The sequence below is a fragment of the Odocoileus virginianus genome, chromosome 27, assembly GCF_023699985.2.
Source record: "Odocoileus virginianus isolate 20LAN1187 ecotype Illinois chromosome 27, Ovbor_1.2, whole genome shotgun sequence".
Lineage (NCBI taxonomy): Eukaryota > Metazoa > Chordata > Mammalia > Artiodactyla > Cervidae > Odocoileus > Odocoileus virginianus.
This window is the reverse complement of record NC_069700.1, coordinates 17,022,698-17,049,709: the sequence shown is the minus strand read 5'-3', so window position 1 is coordinate 17,049,709 and position 27,012 is coordinate 17,022,698. Positions and strand designations below refer to the sequence as shown.

Here is a 27,012-nt window from a genome sequence, read left to right as displayed (position 1 = left end):
AAGACTAAGAGAATATTTTATTGCGGAGAAAGCCCATTGTTTCCCATCTAAATAGCTGTTCCGAGACCCCTTGAGCAGTATAAAAAAAATATTACCATGTCCAGGGAACATTCAGTATTGGATAAATCCAGATGAGCAATCGCATTTGGCTGGGCCAAAAAACTGTACATGGACTTGAAATAAAAAATAAAAACCAAATATATTAGGATCCAGAAAACACATGCACACAGGCACATGCCCACACACAATGCAAGTTAATATTTTAAATAAAGTTGCCCCCAAACCACCCAGGATCATTCTTCACTCTTCCCAAGAGGATCAGCAGAATTTTCTGTCATTCTGTTACCTTCCCTGAGAGCAAAAATCCAAAGAATATTTTAAATTATATTTAAGTCTTTTAAAAAAGGCCAAATGAAGCCTTGGCTACCAAACCCCCTTTTTGCTACATATGACTTAGTTTTTCTGATTAGCTCTATTTTTATTATATTATTTTGGGAGCAAACTAATTAATTTTACTGTTGAGAAAGAAATACCACCTGAATTGCAGCCACCCTATCAAAATACTAACGACTTTTGAAAGTGTTCAAGAGCCACTAATTTGAATTTGAAACAAAGGGTGGCAGTTTCAGAATACATATTCTCTCTTTGGGTCAACAAAATAACTTTTCTATCCTTAGTTACCTCCAAAATCTAACAAGAAAGTGCATGACAACACTATTAGTTGTTTTTTTTTGGGGGGGGGGGGGGCAGGGAGGGTTAAAATGTTATTTACAGCTAAGACGCTTCAGCTTCTAGGGGGTCACAATGCATAAATGATCCCCTCGTCCCCGTACAAGGCTATCAAAACAATAAAATTAATAATTCTGTTATTCTCTAATTGCCTATGTGTGTGGCAACTGCCAACAGCCACCAATAGCAAACCAAATCCAAGCTCCTGCCATCAGGCAAATAGCTAAACCCTGCTTTGCTTCAGTGGATGCCTTGAGACACTTGAAAAAACAAACAAGCTTACACTGAGACGTCCTAGTCCTTGGCAAAGATGCATGAGTGTAACAACTTAGCTCTAGATACTTGAGAAAATTCCTCTTTACTAAGGAATTCAGAAGAGCAACAGGCTGGACTATAAGTATTTTAGAATAATCAGACACAGAGAATGTACTGTATTATGAAAGTTCTGATTCAGAAAAATCATTTTTTTCTTCTCACTTAACGAAGATCCGATTCTCTTTGCCTGGCACTGTGATTTTACTCCTGGCCACCGGCAGGGGGAGCTCTAACCACCCTCAAGTGGTGGCAAGACCCTACTCGGCCAACACCTCCAGCAGGCCCTGGCTAGGCTGGGTTGTCTGTCGAAGCACCAGCTGAGTGGCTCTCAGAACCTGAGCATGTAGGGGCTAGAAGCCCACTGCCACTCAGGCCTCATCACTCCACTTGCCCTCCCCGAGAAGCCCAGCTGCGATAGGACTCCCAGCCAGCTCCTAGGCTGGCTGAGGAGACTGTGAACGCCCCTGTGTTAGCAGCCTCCCCGTTTCATCTTCAGGCTCTACTTTAATTTTCCTCTCGATTCTGCTACTGTGCCACTGTAATGTTTTGGTGGTTTCACATCAGACCCCTGGTTTCACGTTTGGGAGGGAGCAGATTTATGAATCGTCAGGGAAAGGCACAACTCAGGTTGGACAACACACTGAACAAGTCATGGCAGCCAGGAAGCAAGTATTATGTAAATGAGTTCAAGTGTAAGGCAGAGCAAATAACTACAAAAAGGACTGCAGCAACATTCCCTGTCTTACAAGGAAAGCAAAACAGAAGAGAAACAGGAATATAGGTCACAGTGTTTTTCACTCCCATAAAGCAATGAGGTGTAAATCAAGGTCCTTTGAAGAGGTCCAGGTACTATAGGCCCCCTTAATAAAGGAGCACTTATTCTAAATTCTATCCTGGTGACCAGAGGGAAGGGGGCCATTCCCCCCATCTGACAGTGAGATGATTCCCAATGAGATGTAAATCAAGATCCTTTGAAGAGGTCCGGGTACTATGCTGCTGCTGCTGCTGAGTCGCTTCAGTCGTGTCCGACTCTGTGTGACCCCATAGACAGCAGCCCACCAGGCTCCCCCGTCCCTGGGATTCTCCAAGTATGATAGGCCCCCTTAATAAAGGAGCATTTATTCTAAATTCTATCCTGGTGACCAGAGGAAAGGGGACCATTCCGCCCATCTGACAGTGAGATGATTACCAATTCACTCTATCAACAAGATCTGCCAAACATTGATATTACTGATTCAGCAGCATGAAAAACCCTGTTATTATTAAAGGGAAACTTTTCCCCTCACACTCAAACTTTCAAGAGTAATCCAGGTTTGACCCCTAACCCTTCCCTTCTTTATTGTATTCATTCATCCCAATATCCTTTTCCATCACAAACTATGTTTTTAAAAGCCACCGGTCTTCCTAACAATATTATTCAATGATAAATTAATTCACTTTACACCTCTAATCTTTCTTATCAGGCAATTTTAACAGGTGCAACAATGCTTTGAAAGGTAGAAAAAATTTCTTCAGACTAAGTATTTACAGAAAGAATTTAAACCTCAAAAACCTTAAGTGAGAGAAGGAAAAAAAATCTATGAGATAGATTACATTTAATGAAGGCAGGCTCTGAATATTTCTCTAAAACACTTATAAGCTCATAACTAAATGATTTTAAGATGTCATGATAAAAGGAGACATGGGAAAATACATTACAAAGCCCTGTTGAGAAATTATTCCAGGCTAATTCAGTACAGCTTCATGGAAGATGGCAGTAAGGGAAAGAAAACCTACCGAGAGGTCATCTCCGCGAAGGATGTTCCCTGAGAGGTCCAGATGGACAAGGGTGGTGGCGGTCAAAGGGTTGGCACTCAGTGACTGAGAAAGGCTATTCACCCCTGCAACAATGACAAGACAAAGCTTAGTTTCCATTCCAGGAACCAAAATGAGTTCTGTGATTTTCTTTAAAGGGTCCAACAGCCCCATCAACATGCAGGACTGAGGTTAACCATAAGGACCATTCCCAAAAGGTAGCTTGAGGTTGGTCTTCTGACATCTTCTCAAGAAGAACAGGTTAGTCAGTCACAGACAATCAACTCCCTGAGGAGAATGAAATGGAGTCAGCTTCTTTCTGCTCCACTTCTAATGGTGTGGAGGGAGATTTTACTCTGAAGTCTTAGAATGATGCAAACAATCTAATTGATCATTTTTATTCCTTTCTTAACCCTGCCAGGTGATTCTTGCCTTATTGTACAGTATTAACAGGATGCAGATTCAGAGTCAGATACTTTAGACTACTGAAAGTATGTGGAAGTTAATACAGGAATCTACTGCTCTGCTTAATGCATTATATTCAAGGCAAAATTTAGATTGAAACACACTTTACAAAAAGAAAATGCTCTGTACACAAAGGAACAAGCCATCAAAAGGAAAAACTGATAATTATCACTCTACACACTATTTATATACAATAACATAAATGATTCAAGTCAACTCTAACATAAGTGGTTCAAGCTAATATCACCTCAAAAAAAAAAAAAAAAAACTGAATATATGAGGAGGCAAGATTGCTCTGCAAAGAGAGAGGTATGGTCTACTATCTCTGGGTAATAGGAACTGAAACAGGTCTGTTAGCACCTTGTGGTAGGTAGATTTTCATCAGGACACTTCAAAATGTGAGCCCAGAAAGGACTAGTCCCTCCCTAATATTTAAAGAGGTCAATACACACAATTATCACTGATGATTATTCTTCAGATAATAGGCATGTGGGATATTGCAATGCTTTTTCTGTTTCTACTGCAAGTCCATTGTTCTAAACTGTGTATTTTGGAAATAAAACTATTTCTAAATTGGGTATACTATCATAAATCATTTTGTTTTTCACTAAAATTCTTCTTGAAAATCCCAGGCTGTCTTAGCCACCTAAAATAGGGGATGGGATTTTTGTCCAGACATGGATAATTTCTTCATCAGATAAGGGGCAAGGGTCAGGCCAAAACTGGTCATGACTGCAGAACCCCAAGAGGCACTTTAAGAAAAAAGAGAAAAAAAGTGAGTATTACAACTACGGCCCCACATGAGAACAGTTCTCTGCTCCAAGTTTAGAATGTGTAGCACTGATGAAGAGGTTATCTTCTTATCCTTCAGCTTTGGAGAGGTACAAAGAACCAACTCCAGTGTGTGTCTGATAAAGCCTACGGAGCCATTTCTGACGGTGAGTGTGCATCTGGGTTTGTATAGAGAAGACTTCAAGGCGCAGAGGGGAAAATATTTTACTAAAGTACATGGAAGAATTTCTTGGCCCATCAACTCAGCATTTATTAAGTGCTCATAACATGTTTATAAAATGCTGGGGATTAGGAGGTATGGGTAAATAAGACCCATTCTTTGCCCTCAGAAAATTCAAAAACCATCAGGAAAGAAGCTAAATAAATTCCAGGATGAAAAGCCAGTGATACACAAGGATTTATTCAATGCAACAAATCTTTATTTAAAGGCTACTGTATAGAAGGCATGGGCTTTTGAGACCCAGAGAATAATATTTTACCCTCTCAAAGGCCATCCAGTGGGAAACAAAGACAGTTGAATAATCACAATTTAGTGAGGTCAATACTATCAAGGCTGTATATTGTCACCCTGCTTATTTAAATTATAAGCAGAGTTCAGTTCAGTTGCTCAGTCGTGTCCAACTCTTTGCAACCCCATGAACCGCAGCACATCAGGCCTCCAGGTCCATCACCAACTCCTGGAGTTCACCCAAACCCATGTCCATTGAGTCAGTGATGCCATCCAACCATCTCATTCTCTGTTGTCCCCTTCTCCTGCCCTCAATCTTTCCCAGCATCAGGGTCTTTTCCAATGAGTCAACTCTTCACATCAGGTGGCCAAAGTATTGGAGTTTCAGCATCAGTCCTTCCAATGAATATTCAGGACTGATCTCCTTTAGGATGGACTGGTTGGATCTCCTTGCAGTCCAAGGGACTCTCAAGAGTCTTCTCCAACACCACAGTTCAAAAGTATCAATTCTTCAGCACTCAGCTTTCTTTATAGTCCAACTCTCACATCCATACATGATCACTGGAAAAGCAATATCCTTGACTAGACGGACCTTTGTTGACAAAGTAATGTCTCTGCTTTTCAATATGCTATCTAGGTTGATCATAATTTTCCTTTCAAGGAATAAGCGTCTTTTAATTTCATGGCTACAATCACCATCTGCAGTGATTTTGGAGCCTGGAAAAATAAAGTCAGCCACTGTTTCCACTGTTTCCCCATCTATTTGCCATGTAGTGATGGGACCAGATGCCAGGATCTTAGTTTTCTGAATGTTGAGCTTTAAGTCAACTTTTTCACCCTCCTCTTTCACTTTCATCAAGAGGCTCTTTAGTTCTTCTTCACTTTCTGCCATAAGGGTAGTGTCATCTGCATATCTGAGGTTATTGATATTTCTCCCGGCAATCTTGATTCCAACCTGTGCTTCCTCCAGCCCAGCATTTCTCATGATGATGTACATCATGTGAAATGCTGGGCTGGATGAAGCACAAGCTGGAATCAAAATTGCTGGGAGAAACATCAATAAGCTCAGATATGCAGATGATAATACCCTTATGGCAGGAAGCAAAGAGGAACTAAAGAATCTCTTGATGAAAGTGAAAGAGGAGACTAAAACAGCTGGCTTAAAACTCAACATTCAAAAAACAATTATCATGGCATCTGATCCCATCACTTCATGGCAAATAGATGGGGAAACAGTGGAAACAGTGACAGACTTTCTTTCCTTGGACTCCAAAATCATTGCAGATGGTGACTGCAGCCATGAAATTAAAAGATGCTTGCTCCTTGGAAGAAAAACTATGACCAACTTAGACAGCATATTAAAAGCAGAGACATTACTTTGCCAACAAAGGTCTGTCTAGTCAAAGCTATGTTGTTTCTGGTAGTCATGTATGGATGTGAGAGTCGGACCCTAAAAAAGTTGAGCGCCAAAGAATTGATGCTTTTGAACTATGGTGTTTGAGAAGACTTTTGAGAGTCCTTGGGACTGCAAGGAGATCAAATCAGTCAATCTTAAAGGAAATCAGTCCTGAATATTCATTGGAAGGATTGATGCTGAAGCTCCAATACTTTGGCCACCTGATGCAAAGAACTGACTCACTGGAAAAGACCCTGATGCTGGGAAAGACTGAAGGCAGGAGGAGAAGAGGACGACAGAGGATGAGATAGTTGGAGGGCATCACCAACTCAATGGACATGAGTTTGAGCAAAGTCTGGGAGTTGGTAATGAATAGGGAAGCCTGGTGTGCTGCAGACTATGTGGTCGCAAAGAGTTAGACATGACTGAGCGACTGGACTGAATTGAATACTATCAAAGAGGTAAGAGCCAAGGGCTTGGCAGTGAAGGAGGTGGAGATTTGACAATGTTAGACAAAAGGAACTTGCGATAGCCTCTAGAAAAGGTTGATTTCTGGAGGTAACTTCTATGATTGTTCAAATGACCAGCTTTCTCCAATTTGTCTGCTACTAGTAGTATCAATGTATTTTGTAATGGCATAATTGAGTCCAAAACATTTGGAAAACACCAGACTTTCATCAAGAAAATCATTTTTAAAATTATGTCCTTAGTGAGGTATAACAAAACTCAGTAAATAAATTCTGAAATTAGAAGGTGAAATTAGTCTTGACAGCAAAACACTCCTTGACAAATATGGGTGCTTGGCAGTTGGCCAATGTCTGATTAGAACTGGGAGAGAATTGTGTTATCAGCTCAGCTTCAAGCTACTGAGACAGAATGAAGGATTTCCTCCCCTACCTCTTGAGCCCATTCCACATAAGGCCTGGCTTAATAAGCACAGTAATGGCAGGAAATTACAAAAATATAGGATGGAAAGAATCAGGGCACTTCCAACCTAAACTACACACAGATTTTCACGCTATTCTCAATTCTGGCTATCTAGTGATTTTGACCATTCTTCATATTTATTATTGGAGTGTTTACAGCTGGAAAAAGGTGGTACCAGATGGCCCTGCACTGACATAATCTGGCAACCAGCAGGACATTTACTAGAAATCCAGAAAACTATCACTTAGCTCACATCGAGGAAGAGAAAGGATATTTGGACACAGTGTGGATGTCATGAGGAGATTAAAAAAAAAAAAAATCTGCTTTGAATTATGGAGCCATGAATATAAATGTTTTCATAGAAATAAAATATGTTAGTCAAATTCGGCAAAAGTTTGAAAGTGCAATTTAATCTGAGTTATTTTAAATCCACAGACCTTTCAGATCCTTTGTGACAGTCTGCAAGAATACTGAAAACCTTTAAGAAATCAATTTTTTAAAAGGCAACATTTCAAGATATACATCCTAGGAAGGATGACTTAAAATTCTTTGGGTTACATATTATAAAACAATATGAATTCTCAAACAAATTTTATTGCAGAAAAAAGATAAAGGTATGGATCCTCATTTGTAAAGGGTGGAGGGCACATGGGGCTGTCTTGATTGAGAGGAAGCTGAAGAACCTGCCCGCTCCCATCACTGGGAGGGACAGGGCATCAACCCAAGCTTGTGCTCAGAAGGATCAAAGATTGTTACATCCCTCTATCAGTCTCATATTAATAATAATTAACAAATATGTTAAATACCGAGGTTTTAAAATAAAAAAACCTCTACCTTAAAAAAGAAGCACATGATAAATGATTTTACAAGAAAAAAATTTACAGTTTAAATAGAAGAGTAACAAAGGAGGGGACCTAGCAATTTCCTCCAAAAGAAATATAGCTGACTAAGGAACAAGGGGGAAAAGCCACCTAAGCAATAACTGAAGAAACTAAAATTAAAATACCAGAACACTTTTGTTCATATGCTTGATAAACAATAAAAGAAAGAGAATAATACCCACTGATGTACAAAATACTTGGAGGACAAACTTAACAATACATATCAGAGAGAGCTTTTTAAAAATTGGACAAACACTGATCTCTACTTACAAGAATTTTATCCTAAAGAAGAAATTAACTCATGACTGGTGATTAGATATAGATGTCACGATAGTGTGTTCTGCACTATTGAAGAATTTAAAATGGCCTAAATGTACAATATTAGATTATGTACATAAGTGAGGGGACATTTTGCATACACTGGGCAGTCACATAGCACTGAAACTGACCAAGTGTTTACTGACACAAATGATCACAATTACTATTGGGGGATAGGAAAAAACTTTACAAAACAGTAATCAATCACATATATACATATGTGGGTTTTTGTAGGTATTTATATTAAAAAAAAGACAGACAGAAAACAGTGAGGAAAAAAAGAGCACCAAAGTGTCAACAGTGACAATTGTGTAATGACTTGGTACTAGTATTGCAAGTAGTTTTTGCTTTCTTAGTTATACTTTTCAGAATCTTCTAAGTCTTTACCATAAATATGTAATGCACTGATAATCATCAGGAAAAGGGTTTTTATAAAACTGATTTGCTGATGTAGAACACTGAGAACAGAAACTACATCTTAGCTTTTAGATCTGCAGATGGCTTTAGGCATCAGGTCAGAAAACACTGGCTCCTGGTGAATTGTTTCCCTTTGGAAAGTTACTTTTGTCCCTTCATCTTAAACATGTGGATACAATCATGGCATGAATGGAACTCTCCCCAATTTCAAATCACTCAGTGTGACTGCACAGTCGGAATAAAGTAGGAATGGATGGATAGAAAACCATTCCAGGACCACTTTGCTTTACCCACTCACCCATGACACAGTCAGTGAGAACCTGCAGCGCCTGATGCCAGAGACACGGCAATGAAGAACACAACACCCTTGCCAGCTAGAACCTTCCAGGCTAGGACACAACGAAAACACAGTGGGAAATACGCTTAAGTGGAGGGATTCACAAAGGCCTATGGAATGCAGAGAAAGGGGCATCTAGTTCTGCAGGGGGTGGTGAGAGGAGGTTGTCTGAGAAGGACTTCAGAGAGAAAAGGAGATAGAAGCTGAATCTTCCAGGAGGGGCACTAATTCACCAGATTTGTGGGTGGGGACACTGAGGGTGTCCTGGGCAAAATAGGAACCTATAAAAATACATGATGGAAAAACACTATATGATGGAAGGGAGGGAGGAAAGAGAAGGGAGGGAAGGAGGAAGATGATGGCAGCAGGGAGAACATGGCACGCTGTGCCAAAAATGACACTGTGCGTTTGAACCCATTTAATCCCACCACCCGTGACGAAGTAGAGACTCAAATTTCCATATTATAAATGAGGTTGCTAAGGAACCAAAGGACTGAGATGTATTCATATATTTGTAGTAAGTAAAAATGTTAGGACTCAAGCCTAGACGATCTGCTGGAGAACTGGCAATCACTACACATATTGCCCTCAAAAGACAGTGGCAAATTACTCAAGAAACTTTTCATTTAACACCCACACTGCATGGGTAGCACCACTCTCTCAGGTGTTGGACAGATGGAGATAAGAAACACACATGTGTGGCAAAGAGAGCCCCCTTCTCATAGGGCAAACACGAAATTCACACAATGATGTGTGATCTAGAAGTGACATAAAGGAAACAGTAAGTGATTCTGTCAAAGCCTCAGGAATAGGGAAGACATCCCAGAGGAGATGACCACAGATGAGGGTTTTATAAAATATACTGAAGCTCTCTAAAAATATTTGGAGATGTGTGGCATAAGAGAAAATATGTATTGGTTTCTGCCCCTCTTGCTGGTTCCTGGCACAGAGCTCCTCAAATCCTTGTAATTTCCTAGGCAATAAGAACACTAGAAACATCCCTTGTTCTGATATTTGTCTTTGACCCTGACTCAGGGCTCCTAAAACTCCTATAAATTCTTAAGTGATAAGAGCAGTAGGAGCATCTTTTGTTCTAATGCAGCAACTCTGGGTGGGCTCCTGGATGAGGATGGGTCATCAGAAAGCCCAAGCCACAATGACAAGCTTGGAATTTCATCCCCACTCCCACCCACCAACACTTCTGCAGAAAGGGGAGAAGGCCTGGAAATGCAGTTAATAATTGATCATGCCTATGTGGCAAGGCCTCCATAAACATACCATGGGCTCCGGAGACCTTCTGAGAGCTTCCAGGTTGATGAACACAACCACACATGGAGGGTGAGATGCCCCAAATCCACAGGAACAGAAGTTCCTGTGCTTGGCACCCTCCCAGTCCTCACCCTGTGGATCTCTTCTTCTGGCTGTTCATCATCTGAATCCTTTACCATACCCTTAATAAACTAGTCAGTGTAATAAGCGTTTCCCTGAGTTCTGCGAACCACTCTAGCAAATTAATCAAATTCAAGGAGGGAGACTTCAGAACCTCTGATAACCTGGACTTGTCACTAGGCCTGTAAATGGCATGGCCGGGGAGGAGGGTGTTGGGGGCACAACAGTCTCGTGGGACCGAGTCCTTAACTTGTGGGATCTGACGTCATCTCTAGGTAGATACTGAGCTGAATTACAGGATACCCAGCTGGTGTCGCAGAGAGCTGCCTGGTGTGTTGGGGGGAAACGTCCACATATCTGGTGACCAGAAATATCAGAAGTGACATGTCTTGTGTGAGTAGTAAAGAAGACACACAGATAAACACAGAAGGAAGAATGGAGATTTTCCCAATACAAGATGAAATAAAAACTTTTCAAGCATGTACAAAGGTGTGATGTATGCAGGAAGATTTCAATTATTAGTAGTAGTATTATAAAGTTGATGACATAGCAAAATAAGAACAGAACTGAAAATGTTAGGATGGTGAGTGGAGTCAGGAAAGAAGCTGGGGAAAGCAAGGCAACTTCCAAGACAGAAAATAGAGCAGGTACAGCAAGAGTGATGACTGTGATAGCAGTTAGGCCCAACGGTTTTCTGTACAGCAGACAGTCCATCTGACAGGTTTATGTGTGTGTTGGGGTGGGGGTGGGGGGGGTGTGATAGCAAAGAAGTCTTTCCAAGGATGAACCAAGAAAAACACAACCAGTAGTAATCACTTGGTAAGATACAGAATCAATGCAAAGAAATAGAGGAAAACAATAGAATGGGAAAGACTAGGGATCTTTTCAAGAAAATTAGAGATACCAGGGGAACATTTCATGCAAAGATGGGCTCAATAAAGGACAGAAGTGGTAGGCACCTAACAGAAGCAGAAGATATTAAGCACAGGTGGCAAGAACACACAGAAGAGCTGCACAAAAGAGGCCTTCACGACCCAGATGCTCACGGCGGCGTGATCACTCGCCTAGGGCCAGACACCCTGGAATGCGAAGTCAAGTGGGCCTTAGGAAGCATCACTATGGACAAAGCCAGTGGAGGGGATGGAATTCCAGTTCAGCTATTTCAAATCCTGAAAGATGATGCTGTGAATATGGTGCACTCAATATGCCAGCAAATGTGGAAAACTCGGCAGTGGCCACAGGACTGGAAAAGGTCAGTTTTCATTCCAATGCCAAAGAATGCTCAAACTACTGCACAATTGCACTCATCTCACATGCTAGCAAAGCAATGCTCAAAATTCTCCAAGCCAGGCTTCAACAGTACATGAACCATGAGTTTCCAGATATTCAAGTTGGATTTAGAAAAGGCAGAGGACCCAGACAGAAATCAAATTGCCAACATCCATTGGATCATAGAAAAAGCAAGAGAATTCCAGAAAAACATCTACCTCTGCTTTATTGATTACGCCAAAGCCTTTGACTGTGTAGATCACAACCAACTGTGGAAAATTCTTCAAGAGATGGGAACACCAGACCACCTGACCTGCCTCCTGAGAAGTCTGTATGCGGGTCAAGAAGCAACAGTTAGAACCGGACATGGAACAACAGACTGGTTCCAAATCAAGAAAGAAGCACATCAAGGCTGTATATTGTCACCCTGCTTATTTAACTTATATGCAGAGTACACCATGAGAAATGCCGGCCTGGATGAAGCACAAGCTGGAATCAAGATTGCCGGGAGAAATATCAATAACCTCAGATATGCAGATAACACCGCCCTTGTGACAGAAAGCAAAGAGGAACTAAAGAGCCTCTTAATGAAAGTGAAAGAGGAGAGTGAAACAGCTGGTTTAAAACTCAACATTCAATCAACAATTATCATGGCATCTGGTCCCATCACTTCATGGCAAATAGATGGGGAAACAATGGAAACAGTGACAGACTTTATTTTCTTGGGCTTCAAAATCACTGCAGATGGTGACTGCAGCCATGAAATAAAAACACACTTGGCTCCTTGGAAGCAACCTAGACAGCGTATTAAAAAGCAGAGACATTACTTTGCCGACAAAGGTCCGTAGTCATGTATGGATGTGAGAGTTGGAGTATAAAGAAAGTTGAGCGCTGAAGAATTGATGCTTTTGAACTGTGTTGTTGGAGAAGACTCTTGAGAGTCCCTTGGACTGCAAGGAAATCCAACCAGTCAATCCTAAAGGAAATCAGTCCTGAATATTCATTGGAAGGACTGATGCTGAAGCTGAAACTCCAATGTTTTGGCCACCTGATGTAAAGAACTGACTTGCTAGCAAAGACCCTGATGCTGGTAAAGATTGAAGGCAGGAGGAGAAGGGAACGACAGAGGATGAGATGGTTGGAGGCCATCATTAACTCAATGGACATAAGTTTGAGCAAGCTCTGGGAGTTGGTGATGGACAGGGAAACCTGACATGCTATAGTCCATGGGGTTTCAAAAAGTTGGACACGACTGAGCAACTGAACTGAACATACAGAAATATCAAATCACAATCTTAGGCTCTTGGAACAGAGTATTGTAAGTCAACTATACTTCATTAAAAAAAAATCGCTAAATCAAAAACAAAACAACAAGAACACAACACAACCAGCTGCCTTTAGGAACGGGAGGCACGAGGCTGCCAGGTGAATATTCCTTGACTCAAAGTTAAAAAAGTTGAAGACTGCATGGTGGACATTCAGATTATTCTCCATACTGAAAGCATTTCTCTTTAGAACACCAGAATTTCAATCAGATAACTTCTTTACATTAAAACTGCCAGAGTGTTATAACACACATACAGTGAACCACTGAACGACACAGTTAATCCCCGTGCACATAACTAATCGCCAGCTCTCCGTATCCACAGATCCTCCATTTCTGCAGATTGAACTAACCGTGGATTATGCAGTACTGTAGCATTTACTATGGAAAAATATCCACATGTAAGTGGATCTGGCAGTTCAAACCATGTTGTTCAAGGATCAACTACATTATTAAAGGCAGATACATAACTGAGTAATAATTCTAACCATGTAAGGAAGCATGGGGCAGTAAATACATTATAGACACAAAGTTAAGTAAGTAAGATATACTGTACCTTTAGGTGACAATGAGGTCTTAGACAAATTTAAATGCTTTAACCCCTTTGGGAGTTTGGCAAATTGAATACTTAAAGAGGACACACCTGAGAAAGAAAGGAAAGAAAGGGATCGTTAGAATTTTTAAGTTGCCAGGACTGTATTTGTTTCACAATGCCTGAAAATGAAGTCTGATTCCAATTTAAGTGCCCATTTTTCCTAATGTTAGTTGTTTTCTAATCATCTACTATCCCCTCTCCTTCACTTTCTCTCCTAGCTAGGGTAAGAGAAAGGCATAATAATTACCAAAACTTTACCATTAGAGGTACTTTTCTTTGGACAAAGTGTTAACCTCTCTTCATAGTGCTATTTCAAATGCAAATAGTCTTGGAAAGAGTGATATAATTTCCCCCCTTTCTTTTTAACCTGTGTCTTAATGAGTTGATGACTCTTCTGGGTGAGCGGATGCATACTATTTAATTATTGTCAAGAAACACAATGTGGCATTATTCAGATAACAGCTTTACTTTAAGCTGATGAATTTCAGTATTTAATTGGCTTACAGCTAACAACCTTAGACAAAGCATCAGAGGATGTTTTAACCTACCTTCCTGAAGGTAGGTTTGGTAACATAAAACAACTCCCAAGGAATTTACAGTATTAAAAATCAAGTGGTCTCTAAACTTAACAGTCAGAGTGTGAGATTGTGAAAACTCCCTCACTCACCTAAGGATTACAGTAAGTGGAGACTCTTTCCTGGGAGGAAGTAAGTAACAGATGAGCAATCAATGTATGTTCTACAGGACCTTCAACCAACCCCCTGCTTCACCTGACTTACGACCTCCTGAGAGGCATGTTTTGAGAAAGATCCTAAAACAGTATTAACTGTAAGGTCCCATAGACTGGTTCTCAGACCCCAGGCACCGGTAAGGAGCTACTGTGCTAGCTGCTGCCTATCACATAACCCCCAATTAAATATAAATTTTATCAAGTAATAAGTACTACTCTAGAAATAAACTAAACATCATTCAGCTTGATTAAGCCTCTAGATGGGTGTTTCCCCAAGGATGGTAGGTACTGGGAGACCCTGCCTGTCTCCCACAGTATTTCCCAAACAAGTTTGACAATCACTGGATAAAGTACTGTTAAAAAGGTTTTTAAATTAAAAGTATGTCTAGAGATTTGAATATGCTAAACCATAGTGTTAACTGCAAAGAGGGGAGACATCTGATATTTAGTCAATACATTCTTATGAAATGAATTGATTTAAATATTTTAAATTAAGACATCAAAATTTTGGTGTACAGTTCAAGCCATGCTTAGAGTGAAGTGTATACTCCTAAATACAGAAGTGAATAAAGAAGAACTGTAAACTAATTCTAAGTATCCATCTCATGATGTCTAAAAAGCAACAATAAATTAACCCCCATTTCATCTCCATAAACAGAAGGAAAGAAATAACAAAGGGAAGACCTCAATTAAATAGAAAGCAGTCATAAATAAATTTTGAAAGTATGTTCTTAAAAAATAAAAGCTAATAAAATTAATAAATCCCAGCAAGACTTTGAGAGAGAGAGAAAGAGAAGGATCAAAATATTAAAATCAGAAATGAAAACAGAACACCAGAAGAGATCCTACAGACACCACAAATGGAACAGAAGGATATTAAAAAAAAAAAAAAGTCTACAGATCAAAAAATGTATCACTGTAGAAGAAATCCTTATGAAAAATACAACTTAGCAAAACTTAAGAAATAACATCCCCTATCTAAGAAAATAATAAATCTATTATTAAAAAACCTCTCCACACGAAAAGCAAAAGAAGCCAAATATAAAAGAGTATGCATTGTATAATTCTATAGTGGTGAAGTTCCAGGCATAACAGAAGGCAGAATACACAGACAAGTTCATGAATTTTCATAATGTCCTATTTCTTGACCTTCATAGTGGTTGTGTGACAGCATTCCCTTCGGAAAAATTCACTAAGATCTAAACTTGGAATTTATGGACCTTTATGAATGTGCATTATACTTCACTGAATACAAGTTACTTCAGAAGACTTAGGTACGATAACAGATGAGGAAGTCTAGACGACTGGGTGGCAATGACTTGTTAGATACTACACTAAAGGCACAGTCCATGAAAGGTGTCATCGATTAGTTGGACTTCATTAAAATTTAAAATTTCTGTATATTTAGCAAGGGGGAAGGGAGAGATAAATTGAGAGATCAGAATTGATACATACACACTGCCGTATGTTGGGTTGACCAAAAGTCCCTTTGGGTTTTTCCATAACATCTTACAGAAAAACCTGAACAAACTTTCTGACCAACCCAATAGAGAACAGATAACTATAGGAGAAATTAAGAAAGGACACCATCATGTGTAAAATGGATAACTAGCAGGAAGCTGCTATTTAACTCAGGGAGCCCAGCCTGGCATTCTGTGACAATCTAGAGGGGTGGAATGGTGATGGAGGGAGACTTAAAAGGGAGGGGAAATGTATATAATTTTGACTGATTCACGCTGATACATGGCAGAGACAACCACAACACTGCAGAGCAATTATACTCCAATTAATAAAAATCACCCATGAAAAAAAAATTAACAGGAACCTACTCTATAGTACACGGGACTCTACTCAATACATAAAACTGCAAATGCCTACAACCAAATGCAAGGACACTCACCATTCTATTCAATCCTTAATCAGAAACTTTCCTTTAAAAAGGAAGGTAGACAAAAAGGAATAAATAATACTACTTTTCTCTAGAAATAGAACTATCACACCCTAAGTAATAAAAGCAATGAAAGGTGAAGCTCCTAAGTTAGAATAAAGATGAGTAAAGTTATGTTTGATCATTTATTTAAAAAGCAGGATTAAAGGTAAAAGAGGACTCAAACACAAGACTGTCTGGTTAAAGTATTTTTTCCTCTAATTCTAGACTAAGTTTTACTAGCGTCTTTCTCGACAAAATGTTTTGTTTCAGCTTCCTAGTCATCCACAAATCATAAATACATTCTATTTCCTCTTTTAAGAAATACCCTTGCTAAATGCTAATGGAATGAAAGGCATAAATGAGGTCAGTTACTGTTCAGTTTTTCAAAAATAAAAGAACTGAATTCATTTTTGATAAATAGTCCTCCACTTTGGCAGACTTCAGAAATGGGGTCTTAGCAACAAGAATAAATTGAGAGTGGTTGGCAGCCAAAATCTCTCAGGAAAAACAAAAAAAATTCACCTGCCTTGTATTTCCTGAAGTTAGTTACTAAATAGCGCCATGGAAGAAGATGATCATCGAGAAAATATTTCCCCACAAAGAAAGGACAGAAAAGACTTTTTAACTTCTGGCCAAAACTATTCAATTTTGTCCCCCAAATAAAGCCACACAGCCTTCAGAGCTATGAATTAAAACAAAATTTATCACCAAAAGCTTTCATCTGGAGACTTTACTGGATGAATAACCCTTCTTGTAATTTATTTTTGTTTTAGTTTGTGTCAAATTTAGAAGGAAAAAAGGTCTAATTTTTATTTCTCCTTTCAAAATGGAAACCATTATAGCTCCCTCTGCTTCAAAATATTTATGATAATAAAAAGTAACTATAAAATGTTTAGAATTTTAATTTGGAATCAGAAGTTATTAACTCACAAAGACAGGAAATTAAATTTGACATTGCTGTTTTACCCCATTAATCATGCATGTACTTAAAACTCTATGACAATAACATGCATGCAAGCATGCATACTGAGTCACTTCAGTCATGTCCGACTCTTTGTAACCCTGTAGATTGTAACCCACCAGGCTCCTCTGGCCATGGGGTTTCTCCAGGCAAGAATACTGGGTGGGTTGCCATGCCCTCCTCCAGGGGATCTATCTTCCTGACCTAGGGATCAAACCTGCATCTCTTAGGTCTCCTGCATTGGCAGGCGGATTCTTTACCACTAGTGTCACCCAATAACATATAAAAGTCTAAAACTTTGATATCCTAGAATTTGTGTGATTCACATGGTAAGGAAAAAATGGTTTAAGGTTGGTCCTTGTTGATTCAGTTCAGTTCAGTCACTCAGTTGTGTCCGACTCGCTGCAACCTCATGGATTGCAGCACACCAGGCCTCCCTGTCCATCACCAACTCCTGGAGTTTACTCAAACTCATGTCCATTGAGTCGGTGATGCCATCCAACCATCTCATCCTCTGTCGTCCCCTTCTCCTTGTTAACTGAAAGCATAATATTGGTAATTTAACAAAATTCTGCCCACAGAGTTCTAGCAACATGATCAGGGAAACAAATGACTCTTTCTTGGCTGTTAGAACACATATAGATTTGAGCACTGTAATGTCAGATCACAGGTGAAAGTTAACATCTTTAGATTTCTACTAATTTCGATGGCATCCCTGGAGAGTTCAGAAACACTAAGAAAACTAACTAAATAAATAAAACAGAAGAGACTTCCCTGAGGGCTCAGTGATTAAGAATCCTCCTGTCCATAGAGGGGGCACAGGTTCCATTCCCGGTCCAGGAAGATCCCAAATATCATGGAGGAACTAAAGCTGTGTGCCAGACACAACTGAGCCACACACCTAGAACCTGTGCTCCAAAGCAAGAAAAGCCGCCACAGTGCCAAGCCTGCACACCACAACAAAGGGAGCCTCTGCTCAGCAGCTAGAAAAAGCCTGCATGTGGCAATGAAGACCTAACACAGCCAAAGATAAGCACAATAAATAATAAAATCTTTTTTAAGATAAATAAAACATGATGAAGTATTTCCATTTCAAAGATAAAGTTGAGAGGAAGAGATGGAAGAACTAGGAATATAGGAATAAAAGACTACTGGGGAAAAAACAGTCAATACACTTAACTTGTGAATGCCCTAAAATCCAAATCTATGCAATTTTTAAAATATAGTTTTTACACTGTGTAATCATAAAGATGTCAGTTAAATATGGCTAAATCATGACTCTAAAGAAGTGTACTTTCTGCTGTGTGGCTATCACACAGAATCCTGGCATCGTTAAATATCAAAGTGCTTAAGAAAATGTATCGACGTGCTGTGGAATAAGCCAATGTTTTCCAAATCTCATACACAAATATTTCCTTCTACTTCCGTAGGAAATTGAGACAACCAAATTAGAAAGTATAAGAGACTGACTGACTGATCACTCATGAAATTTTAGATAATAGTCTGAACAATCAGTACTAGGTATGATTCTGTAAGCTCTTCCAAATTATGTAAACACAGCTTTCTGATCCATAAAAGGAGACCAACATTTGCACTATTTAACTTCACAAGGCTGCTCTGAGTCAAATGTGGCACTAAAAGTTAACATGTTTTGAGTGCACAGTATGTGACACAGTGCATTGCTATTCCTATGGCTTTTATGTATATTCTCATTTAATCCTTAAAACATCCTTGTGTGGGAGGTGCTATTATTATTTTCGAGAAGTCTGAGGTAGAGAGAAGTTAGGTAATTTGTCCAAGGAAACTCAGAGGCAAAGTGGAGAAGTTCAGATTTGAACCCATGTATTCTGACTCTAAAACCCACTGGTATACACTGAGATATGAAGGATCTACCCTGTCCTCAAATGTAAGCAGCATTTCTAGAATCCATTTGTCTTGTCTTATTCAGACCAAATCAGAGCCACCACCAGATGGTCAGCAGAAAACAAAACTTGGGTGCGTCAAGGCAACATTTCCGAAAGAAAAACATTTCAAGACAGGATTCTAAATCATCTTTAAACAAAATAATCCGATTTAGAATAAAGTGAGGGGAGGAAATCAGGACAGACATTCCTGACGAGGCTAAGATCATAAAATTGAGGGTAACTGGGAACGGTAACCAGGGAGACTGGGACACGGAGATTGTGACATTTAGGGAAGGAAAGTGTGTGAAACGAGTGGAGAGAGGAGAGCTTTTCCCAGAACACTCCACTTTAATCCAAAAAGTCATCAGATCCAAAGCATTAGTCAGGAGGCGATGACCGGATCACCCTGGTTCAGACACTAGGTCAACCCAGAGGACTCAACACAGAACTAGTTAATACAGTGCAGTAAGCCCAGGGAGTTTCAAGCCTTTTCTACGATGACCCACACACAGAGAGAGATTTGACTTTGTGGTGCAGGAAGCTCATACCAAAATAAGCACATAGACATATAAGCGAAAACTAAAACCCCAGTTTTCCTGAACAATGCACTCTGATTATTTTCTATTGTGTTCTATTTCTTCTTTTTATTAAAATGCTTACCAGGTCTTGACCTACAGTCTGAAAACACACAAGACTAGGAGGCCAAGAGCAAGCTGGGGAACTGGCTGGCCCTGCAACTGGGATAAGAAGGGCTCGTGAATGCGTGTGGTCCATTCACTGCCTTGTTGGGGCTCCTGCAGAGCGCGAGCAGGGCATCCAGCATTGGAAGCACCGCCAGTACACACGAACCCCCTCCCACTAAATCATACTTCACCCCCCTCCACCACCAGCCGCTTAACAACACAAGGCTGCCTGTCCTCTGCGCACGAGCCTGACAGGGAGGCTGAGCTGTAAATATCAGGGCTTTGCTGCATCAACATTCATATCACAATGCAAGGAGCCAAGCTTCCGCTCTGAGAGTTTCCAAATAAGGCCCTGAGAGGATGGTTCAGGTGCAAAAATCAAATTCTACTTGGTACTTAAATTCCTCAGCATTCTGGGCTGCCAAAGTGCCTTGTGTTTCTTTGCATGTCCTTGTAAATAATCTTCCCGGGCTTGGCCTCTTTTACAGACTAAACAATTCAACTGTACACTCCTCCCCCCACGCTTTTTTTATTGTTTTTCAGTGGAAAGCTCAGAAACAAAAGTCATGACCATTTTCCCCTATTTTGAAATCTCTATAAATATTTTACACTCAGTTGGATTTCTTGTAGACTTCCCATCCAGGAGCAGAAAAGCTACCAATCATCTTTAGCCTGGATGGAAGGAAAAAAAAAAAGCCTGTAAAGAATGTGTGTTCCAGAGGCTCAGTCCAAAGAATGAAAAAAAGGTGGGGAATACAGGTGCTGGCAGTTTTCCAAGATCTCCGGCCAAACATAGCAACAAAGGAATCTAGAAAGGGCAGAAACATAGAAAGCCTTAGCTTGAGAAAATATTTCCAGAAGTGTCAAGGCTTGAGTGTAAGTGAGCAGAAAACACCCTGGAGGGTCGTCATCTACGCATGAAGCTCTGGCAAACATCCTTGGAATGATTCTTGGTTCTTACACCTGGGAATGCAGATAGGTGAGCGATGTACAAGGATCGTGAACTTGTACAGGTAGGGAAATGGGAGGAAAATGCAGAGACACGTCATCTCTCCACACTGGTTCTAACTCCGCACAAAGGAATCTTGATAAACTTCACCATGGTTTTCAATTCCAATTTAAAAGCCACAAAAAAAAGGAATTCTATTGTGAAATGAAATTCAATTTAAAGAAAATATTTATTGATTGCATATAAGGTCTTGGGCTAGGTAGATGAAGAGAGAATGATGGACAAGGAGGAGGGATGAGAAGTAAGGCTGGTACAGAGACATCCATATCTAATTCCAGTGCAACAGAATGAAGGAACTGCTATCTCAGGAGTTCAAACCCAAGGTGAGGGAGTCAACAGATAAGGCTGTCCAGGAGGGCTACGCCTCAGGGCATACGAGGCACACCACAGGAAAGATGAAGAGCTCCAGGCTCTATCTTCCCCTAAAAGCATCTGCCTACAAAGCAGGAGACCCGGGTTCAACCCCTGGGTCGGGAAGATCCCCTGGAGAAGGAAATGGCAACCCACTCCAGTACTGTTGTCTGGAAAATCCCACGGATGGAGAGGCCTGGTAGGCTACAGTCCATGGGGTCACAAAGAGTCAGACATGACCGAGTGACTTCACTTTCAGCCTCCTAAGCCCAAATAATATGAAAGATCTTTGGGGTCTCGTTGCTTTCCCTAAATATATTTTTGGGGTTCACCCGTGTCACAGCAGGACCAGTGCCCCGTTCTCTTGTGCTGTGGAGCAGGGTTCCACAGTACAGATACACCACATTCTGTTTATCCCCCCACCAGGGATAAGCATTTGGGTTTCCACTTTGGAGCAAGCATGAATTTCTATTAACACTCATTCACTAGTGTTTGAGCAGACATTCATTTCATCTCTCTTGGGGTCCACCTAAGAGTGAAATTGCTGGGTCATAGAGTAAATTTGCGTTTGACTTTTGAAGCAACTGGCTAACCAGCACCCTAAGAGGCTGCCCCATTGTACTCTCGCGCCAGTAACGCATAAGTTCCTGTTTTCCACATCTTTTCCAACACTTATTTTGATGAAAACTAAACTACTGGTTGTGAGGTGGTATCTCAGTATGGTTTGAATTTGTGCTTTCCTGATGACCAAGGAATGTCCCTTACTACACTCTGGGTTTCACATCCCTAGCAACCAGCACTTAATAACCATTGTTTCTGTCCAGTCAGTAGACAAACATGTTTGAGTTCCTTCCATCTTAAAAACAAAAGCAAAACAGCCCTCCTACCTATAAAAGGTGATCTACGTGGTTATAGTCACCTCTTCGTAGCATTTGACTAGTAGAGAGAACACTTATTTTTCCTAAAGAAAATACTAAAACCCCAGAGAAACTCCTATTTCAGAGTTGTGTTTCCATTATTTTCAGCTTTGCCTTTTACACCTATAAGAGTGCCTTTCATGTGATCTAGTTTTTCAATTTAGTCTCAACCTTCCTTTAGATTCATTATTTCAGATGCTAGAAGTTCCTCTTCAAATGTTTCCTTGGATGCCACATGGGTATCTTTCTCAATGAAGAACAATGTCAGTATCAGGAATAAAAATGCAGAACTGAGTGTCTTCACCAGGATCTTCAGCTCAGTTTAATAATTAACCCTCATCAAATATATAACATCCCAAGATGAAAGGCCCTTAGTCAACAACACTGGAAAACATCTGTAATACACAATGAAAACAAAATATCCCCTCTAGAGATAAAGCTACTCCTCCTTAATCTCATCCATCAGGGTTCTCCTACTGAGAATTCAAACCCTCAGGCTTCACTTTCTAAAGCTACTGACTCTTCCCTCTACTCACGCAAACATCTTCTAATGAAGCCTTCTTTTGCCTCCTCATGAAATCTAGTCCTTCAACTCCTCTCTATTCTTACATTCAAATCTCGTTAAAAATTAAAAGACATCTGTGATAGTCAGAATTGTAAGCTGGTCCTCAAGATTTCTGTCCCTGGTAAACACACCCTATATAATTTCTTTAAGTATGTGGGGTGGACCAAAGAACATGATGGATCATCACAAATCTAAATAGAAATGATACAAGTGAACTTAAAAAACTGAAAGAGACTCAGATATAGAAAATGAATTATGGCTGCCGGGGGAAAGATAGAGGGAAGGGACAGTTAGGGAGTTTGGGATGGACATGTACACACTGTTATACTTAAAATGGATAACCAACAAGGACTTACTATATAGCACAGGGAATTCTGCTTAATGTTATGTGGCAGGCTGGATGGGATGGGAGTTTGGGGGAGATTGGATACATGCATATGTATAGCTAAGTCCCTTTGCTATTCACCTGAAATTATCACAACATTGTTAACTGTTAATTGCTAACACTGTTAACTATACCCCATTACAAAATAAGTAACTGGGAAAAAAAGGAATATGATGGGATATCACAATGTGATTAGGCTACTAATCAGTCCACTCTGAATTAATCAAGAGGGAGACTGTCTTGGAGGAGTCTGACTCAAACAGGTGACCTGTCTACAAGAAAGTGAAGCATCAGAGAGTTGTGCTTCTGCTGGCCTGGAATGCGAGGCAGACGGTAAAGTTGGGAGAGGAGGGGACCACGTGGTGAGGACTGAGCACAGCCTTCAGGCATGGGAAGTGCTCCCTGATGGGCAAGGAGCAATAAAATGGTGACCTAGTCCTACAGCCTCAGGAATTTAATTCTGCCAACAACCGGTGAGCCTGAGAAGACCCCAGATCACATAAACCCCAGCTGACTTGACTTCAGTCTCATGATACTGAGAAGAGAACCCAGTGAACCTGTACCCAGACTGACCCAAAGACACTGTGTGATAATAAATCTAGGTAAACTTAAATTGCCATGTTTGTGATAATTTGCCACACAGCAAGAAAAAGTCAATACAATCATTTAAAAATAATATTCTCCTTTCCACTTGGATCACTTCAAAAACTGTTCATCAGCTGATAGAAATCATATTGGGTCGGCCAAAAACCTTGTTTGGGTTTTTCTGTAAGATCATACAGGAGCATGAGTATGTTCACCAGAGGCTGGAAAATATTTAAGCCAACAAGAGCATTTATAATATAATTACAACTAAGACTGACACTATTCTTCAGGCATGGCTAAATGAAAACTCCCTAATCCTCTTACAGTTCTGGCATCAACGGTCATGTAAATGCTACAGTACCTCGATCCTCCAGTGGGTTGCCAGCAAGGTTAATCGTGTGCAGCCCTGAAGTGGGATTATGCGCTAGTGCACTGGCCAGTTTTTGTGCAAAATCTCTGCAAGTAAACAGAACAGTAAGACACAATGTGTAAAATGACTCAATTAGAAAATTTAATGTTAGAATAGCTAGAGTGAAATTTAAAAACAGAGAGAAGCCTTTACAGTATTAACCTATATATCATATTTGTTAAGAACCAACCTACCTTTACAACATTAATCTATATATCTTATTTGTTAAGAATCAATCTATTTTCACAAGTACATGCCCTCATTAGAGAATCTGTAAAGTCATAGCTAGAATATGGTTCATCTTGATCAGTCCAAACCTCATTCCAAAGAAAAATGTATAATTGTTCCTTTAAAGAAACACTGAAGGATACTATTAATAGTACTTTTGGCCCTTCTATGACTTAAAAAACAAATCCTGAATTGAATTGCTTTTAATGAAAATTGCAATAGTCTATTCCCTATATCAGTTTTAATTTCATGCAATACTCATAAAGGCAGAACTGACTGCCCCAATTGTTGAATTTGAAGGCTATAGTTGCTAGCACTATATTTTCAGTTCAGTTCAGTTGTTCAGTCATGTCCAACTTTTTGTGACTCCATGGACTGCAGCATGTCAGGCTTCCCTGTCCATCACCAATTCCCAGAGCTTGCTCAAACTCATGTCCAACAAGTCGGTGATGCCATCCAACCACCTCATAGTCAAAAGCACTATTTTAGGTGTGTTTAACTTAAAATAATGTGTTAAGTGCTATGACTATGAAACTGCCAAGCCTCCTCACTTACAGTAGTGATGTCTTTACTCCGGCGGGTTCAAAGTCTCATGCCCCTAGTAAGGCTTGGCTATTGTTACTAAACCACATTAGATGAAGATTATTTAAGTGTGAATTTGAAAAGGGAGAGAAACGGCTGAAACAGACCAAAGCCAAATAATAACATCCTGTGAAATGTGCCATTACTATGACTATGATTTATGATTAATGGCACTAGTAAAAGCTAATGCATAGCATCTCTAATAAAAAGATTTTGAAATTTTTCTAAACACTTTCCATGTATTAATTCATTATCTTTACAACCATAATTCTATAAAGTAAGCACTTTTATCACCAAAATGAAGATGACTGAGATACAGAGAACTGAACCAACTTGCCCAAAGACATGAGACATCTAACCCAAGGGTCCATGCTCTTACGCATTATCCTTATTTACCCTCAAAGATACCATGTGACATACCACAAAAGATGATAAAATCCTTGACCTTTGTAATAATGATGGGGATCACAAGGACTTCTTTTTTAAGACGAGAAAACACTATACAGGTGATAGCATTAACTTTTCTCTCAAAACCATATATTAATTTTAGAAGAAAGAGCAAAATGTTTTAAAGCAACACATTCATATATTCAGGAAAATACTCACGTTCTAAGTCCAGCATTTTCCAACACCAATTCTTCCAGTCGATTGGACCGGCTCACCACCCTCAAGATCTGTTCACAGACATCAGTGGACTGTAACAGAAAATATTCTTTGACCATTTCGTAAGTCAAAATACGACCTCACTTCACCATTATAAATCCTTGCAGCTACAAAGCTTTAAATAAATCATTCATTCAATCAACAACCCATGAGCTGACAACTACTCCTACACATCCTGCTGATGAAGAGTCAGGGAACACAACGACATAAAGGACAAAGTCCCTGACTTCAAGAGTGATACCACCCAGAAGGCAATCAGACAAGAAGGAAATACACAATTATGACAGGAAAATAGACACTTCAGTAGTGGTACAGGCACACATATTTCATGCAATCCTGGGAAAACCAAAAGAAATCCCCAAGAAAGTGATACCCAAAATAAAGAACCAAAGACTGAGCGGTAGTGACGATGGTGATGAGGCTGATGATGAAACTCTCCTTCCTGAGTTCTTGTCATGTGCCAGGCCCTGAGCTAAGCCCTCTATGTGTGTTTCATTATAAAGCTGTTAATTAAGTATTATTATTCTCTTTTTATAGATAACATTTAAAGATATCATGTACTTTAAAGAGAGGCTGAATAACCACTTGATAAACATTAGGTATTACAATGTTGCTACTAGTAATCTCTAAACTACAGTAAGGCATAAGAAAGACTTTAATAATTAATCATCTCATGCTAATAAACCTCATGTTTTAAAAAATTATGTAGTCATAAACTCACATCTTGCAAAATATTTTAAATGCTTAGGATATACTGTTAAATGAAAATGAATAATTAAAAGAAAGTGTTTAATAAAGATTACAACAATTGAAATGGCTAATATATGCAACCAAAAAGTCTTGAGGGGACTATGAAAAATGAAGAGTTGTGCCCTGGTAGAACTGTGCATAATTTTTTCTTTTAAAGTTTTACTTATTAATGCTTTATATTTATTTATATCCTGCCTTATTCCAAAACTAACTTAAGGTAGCTCCTGACCTTAAAATTATTCAGACATTGAAAAGTGATTTTTAAATGTCATCATAACTTAAGGTCTCTTTAAATCTTTTGTTATTAAAAAAGAGAGAAATCATTTTGTGTGGTATAGCATACAGTAGAGCAGTTTCTTTTCTTAAAATACTACATAAAATATTATAGCTCTTTATCAGATCATAAATATCCAACTGGATTAACCATTATTGGAAAAGTATAAAATGTAGCACAAATTCTCCAGTCAAGTAGCCTTTAGAAAACTGACTTGGAAAACCACCAAGTGGCACAGAATTTAAAGCTTTTACAATTCTCATGTCCTGCTTGATTCCTTTGGGTTTATAATGTTGCCTTCATACTACTCCTGGGTTTCTAATGTGACCCACAGATCGATGAGGGGAGAGGAAAATTAATTCCAAGTGACCCAACGCCTGCAATTTATATTAAGCTGATGGTGGTGATTTTCAAAATGGTGGCCCCTTTTTAGTACCATTCTTCACCTTACAATATACAACTAGAGGAACTCATCTTATTCTGTATTGTGATAAAAAGTAATAACTCAGACATGTTTTTGTGAAGATTATTCTAATTTCCAGAAATAATCCATAGTATCATCACCACCTTTCTAGGGCTACCTCAGCACATCCAGAAAAGTAATTTACCAAAGCTGAGTTGTGAAGCAAAGCTTTCATGTACTCATTGGAAATTATTACTGTAATTAAAATTTATTAAAGAAAATGTAGA

General features: G+C 39.5%; 1 protein-coding gene across 9 annotated transcripts in view; it reads right to left on the bottom strand.

The window, feature by feature from the left end:
* Positions 1 to 27,012, bottom strand: part of CARMIL1 (capping protein regulator and myosin 1 linker 1) — a 303,717-nt gene that overhangs the window by 106,455 nt on the left and 170,250 nt on the right. For all 9 annotated transcript variants that reach the window (XM_070456237.1, XM_070456241.1, XM_070456242.1 and 6 more), the window contains 5 exons: positions 25,242 to 25,330; positions 23,778 to 23,872; positions 13,358 to 13,444; positions 2,821 to 2,924; positions 96 to 173 (listed from right to left, as the gene is read on the bottom strand). In XM_070456237.1, the coding sequence (XP_070312338.1) occupies positions 96 to 173; positions 2,821 to 2,924; positions 13,358 to 13,444; positions 23,778 to 23,872; positions 25,242 to 25,330 (453 nt within the window). The remainder of the gene's footprint in view (positions 1 to 95; positions 174 to 2,820; positions 2,925 to 13,357; positions 13,445 to 23,777; positions 23,873 to 25,241; positions 25,331 to 27,012) is intronic.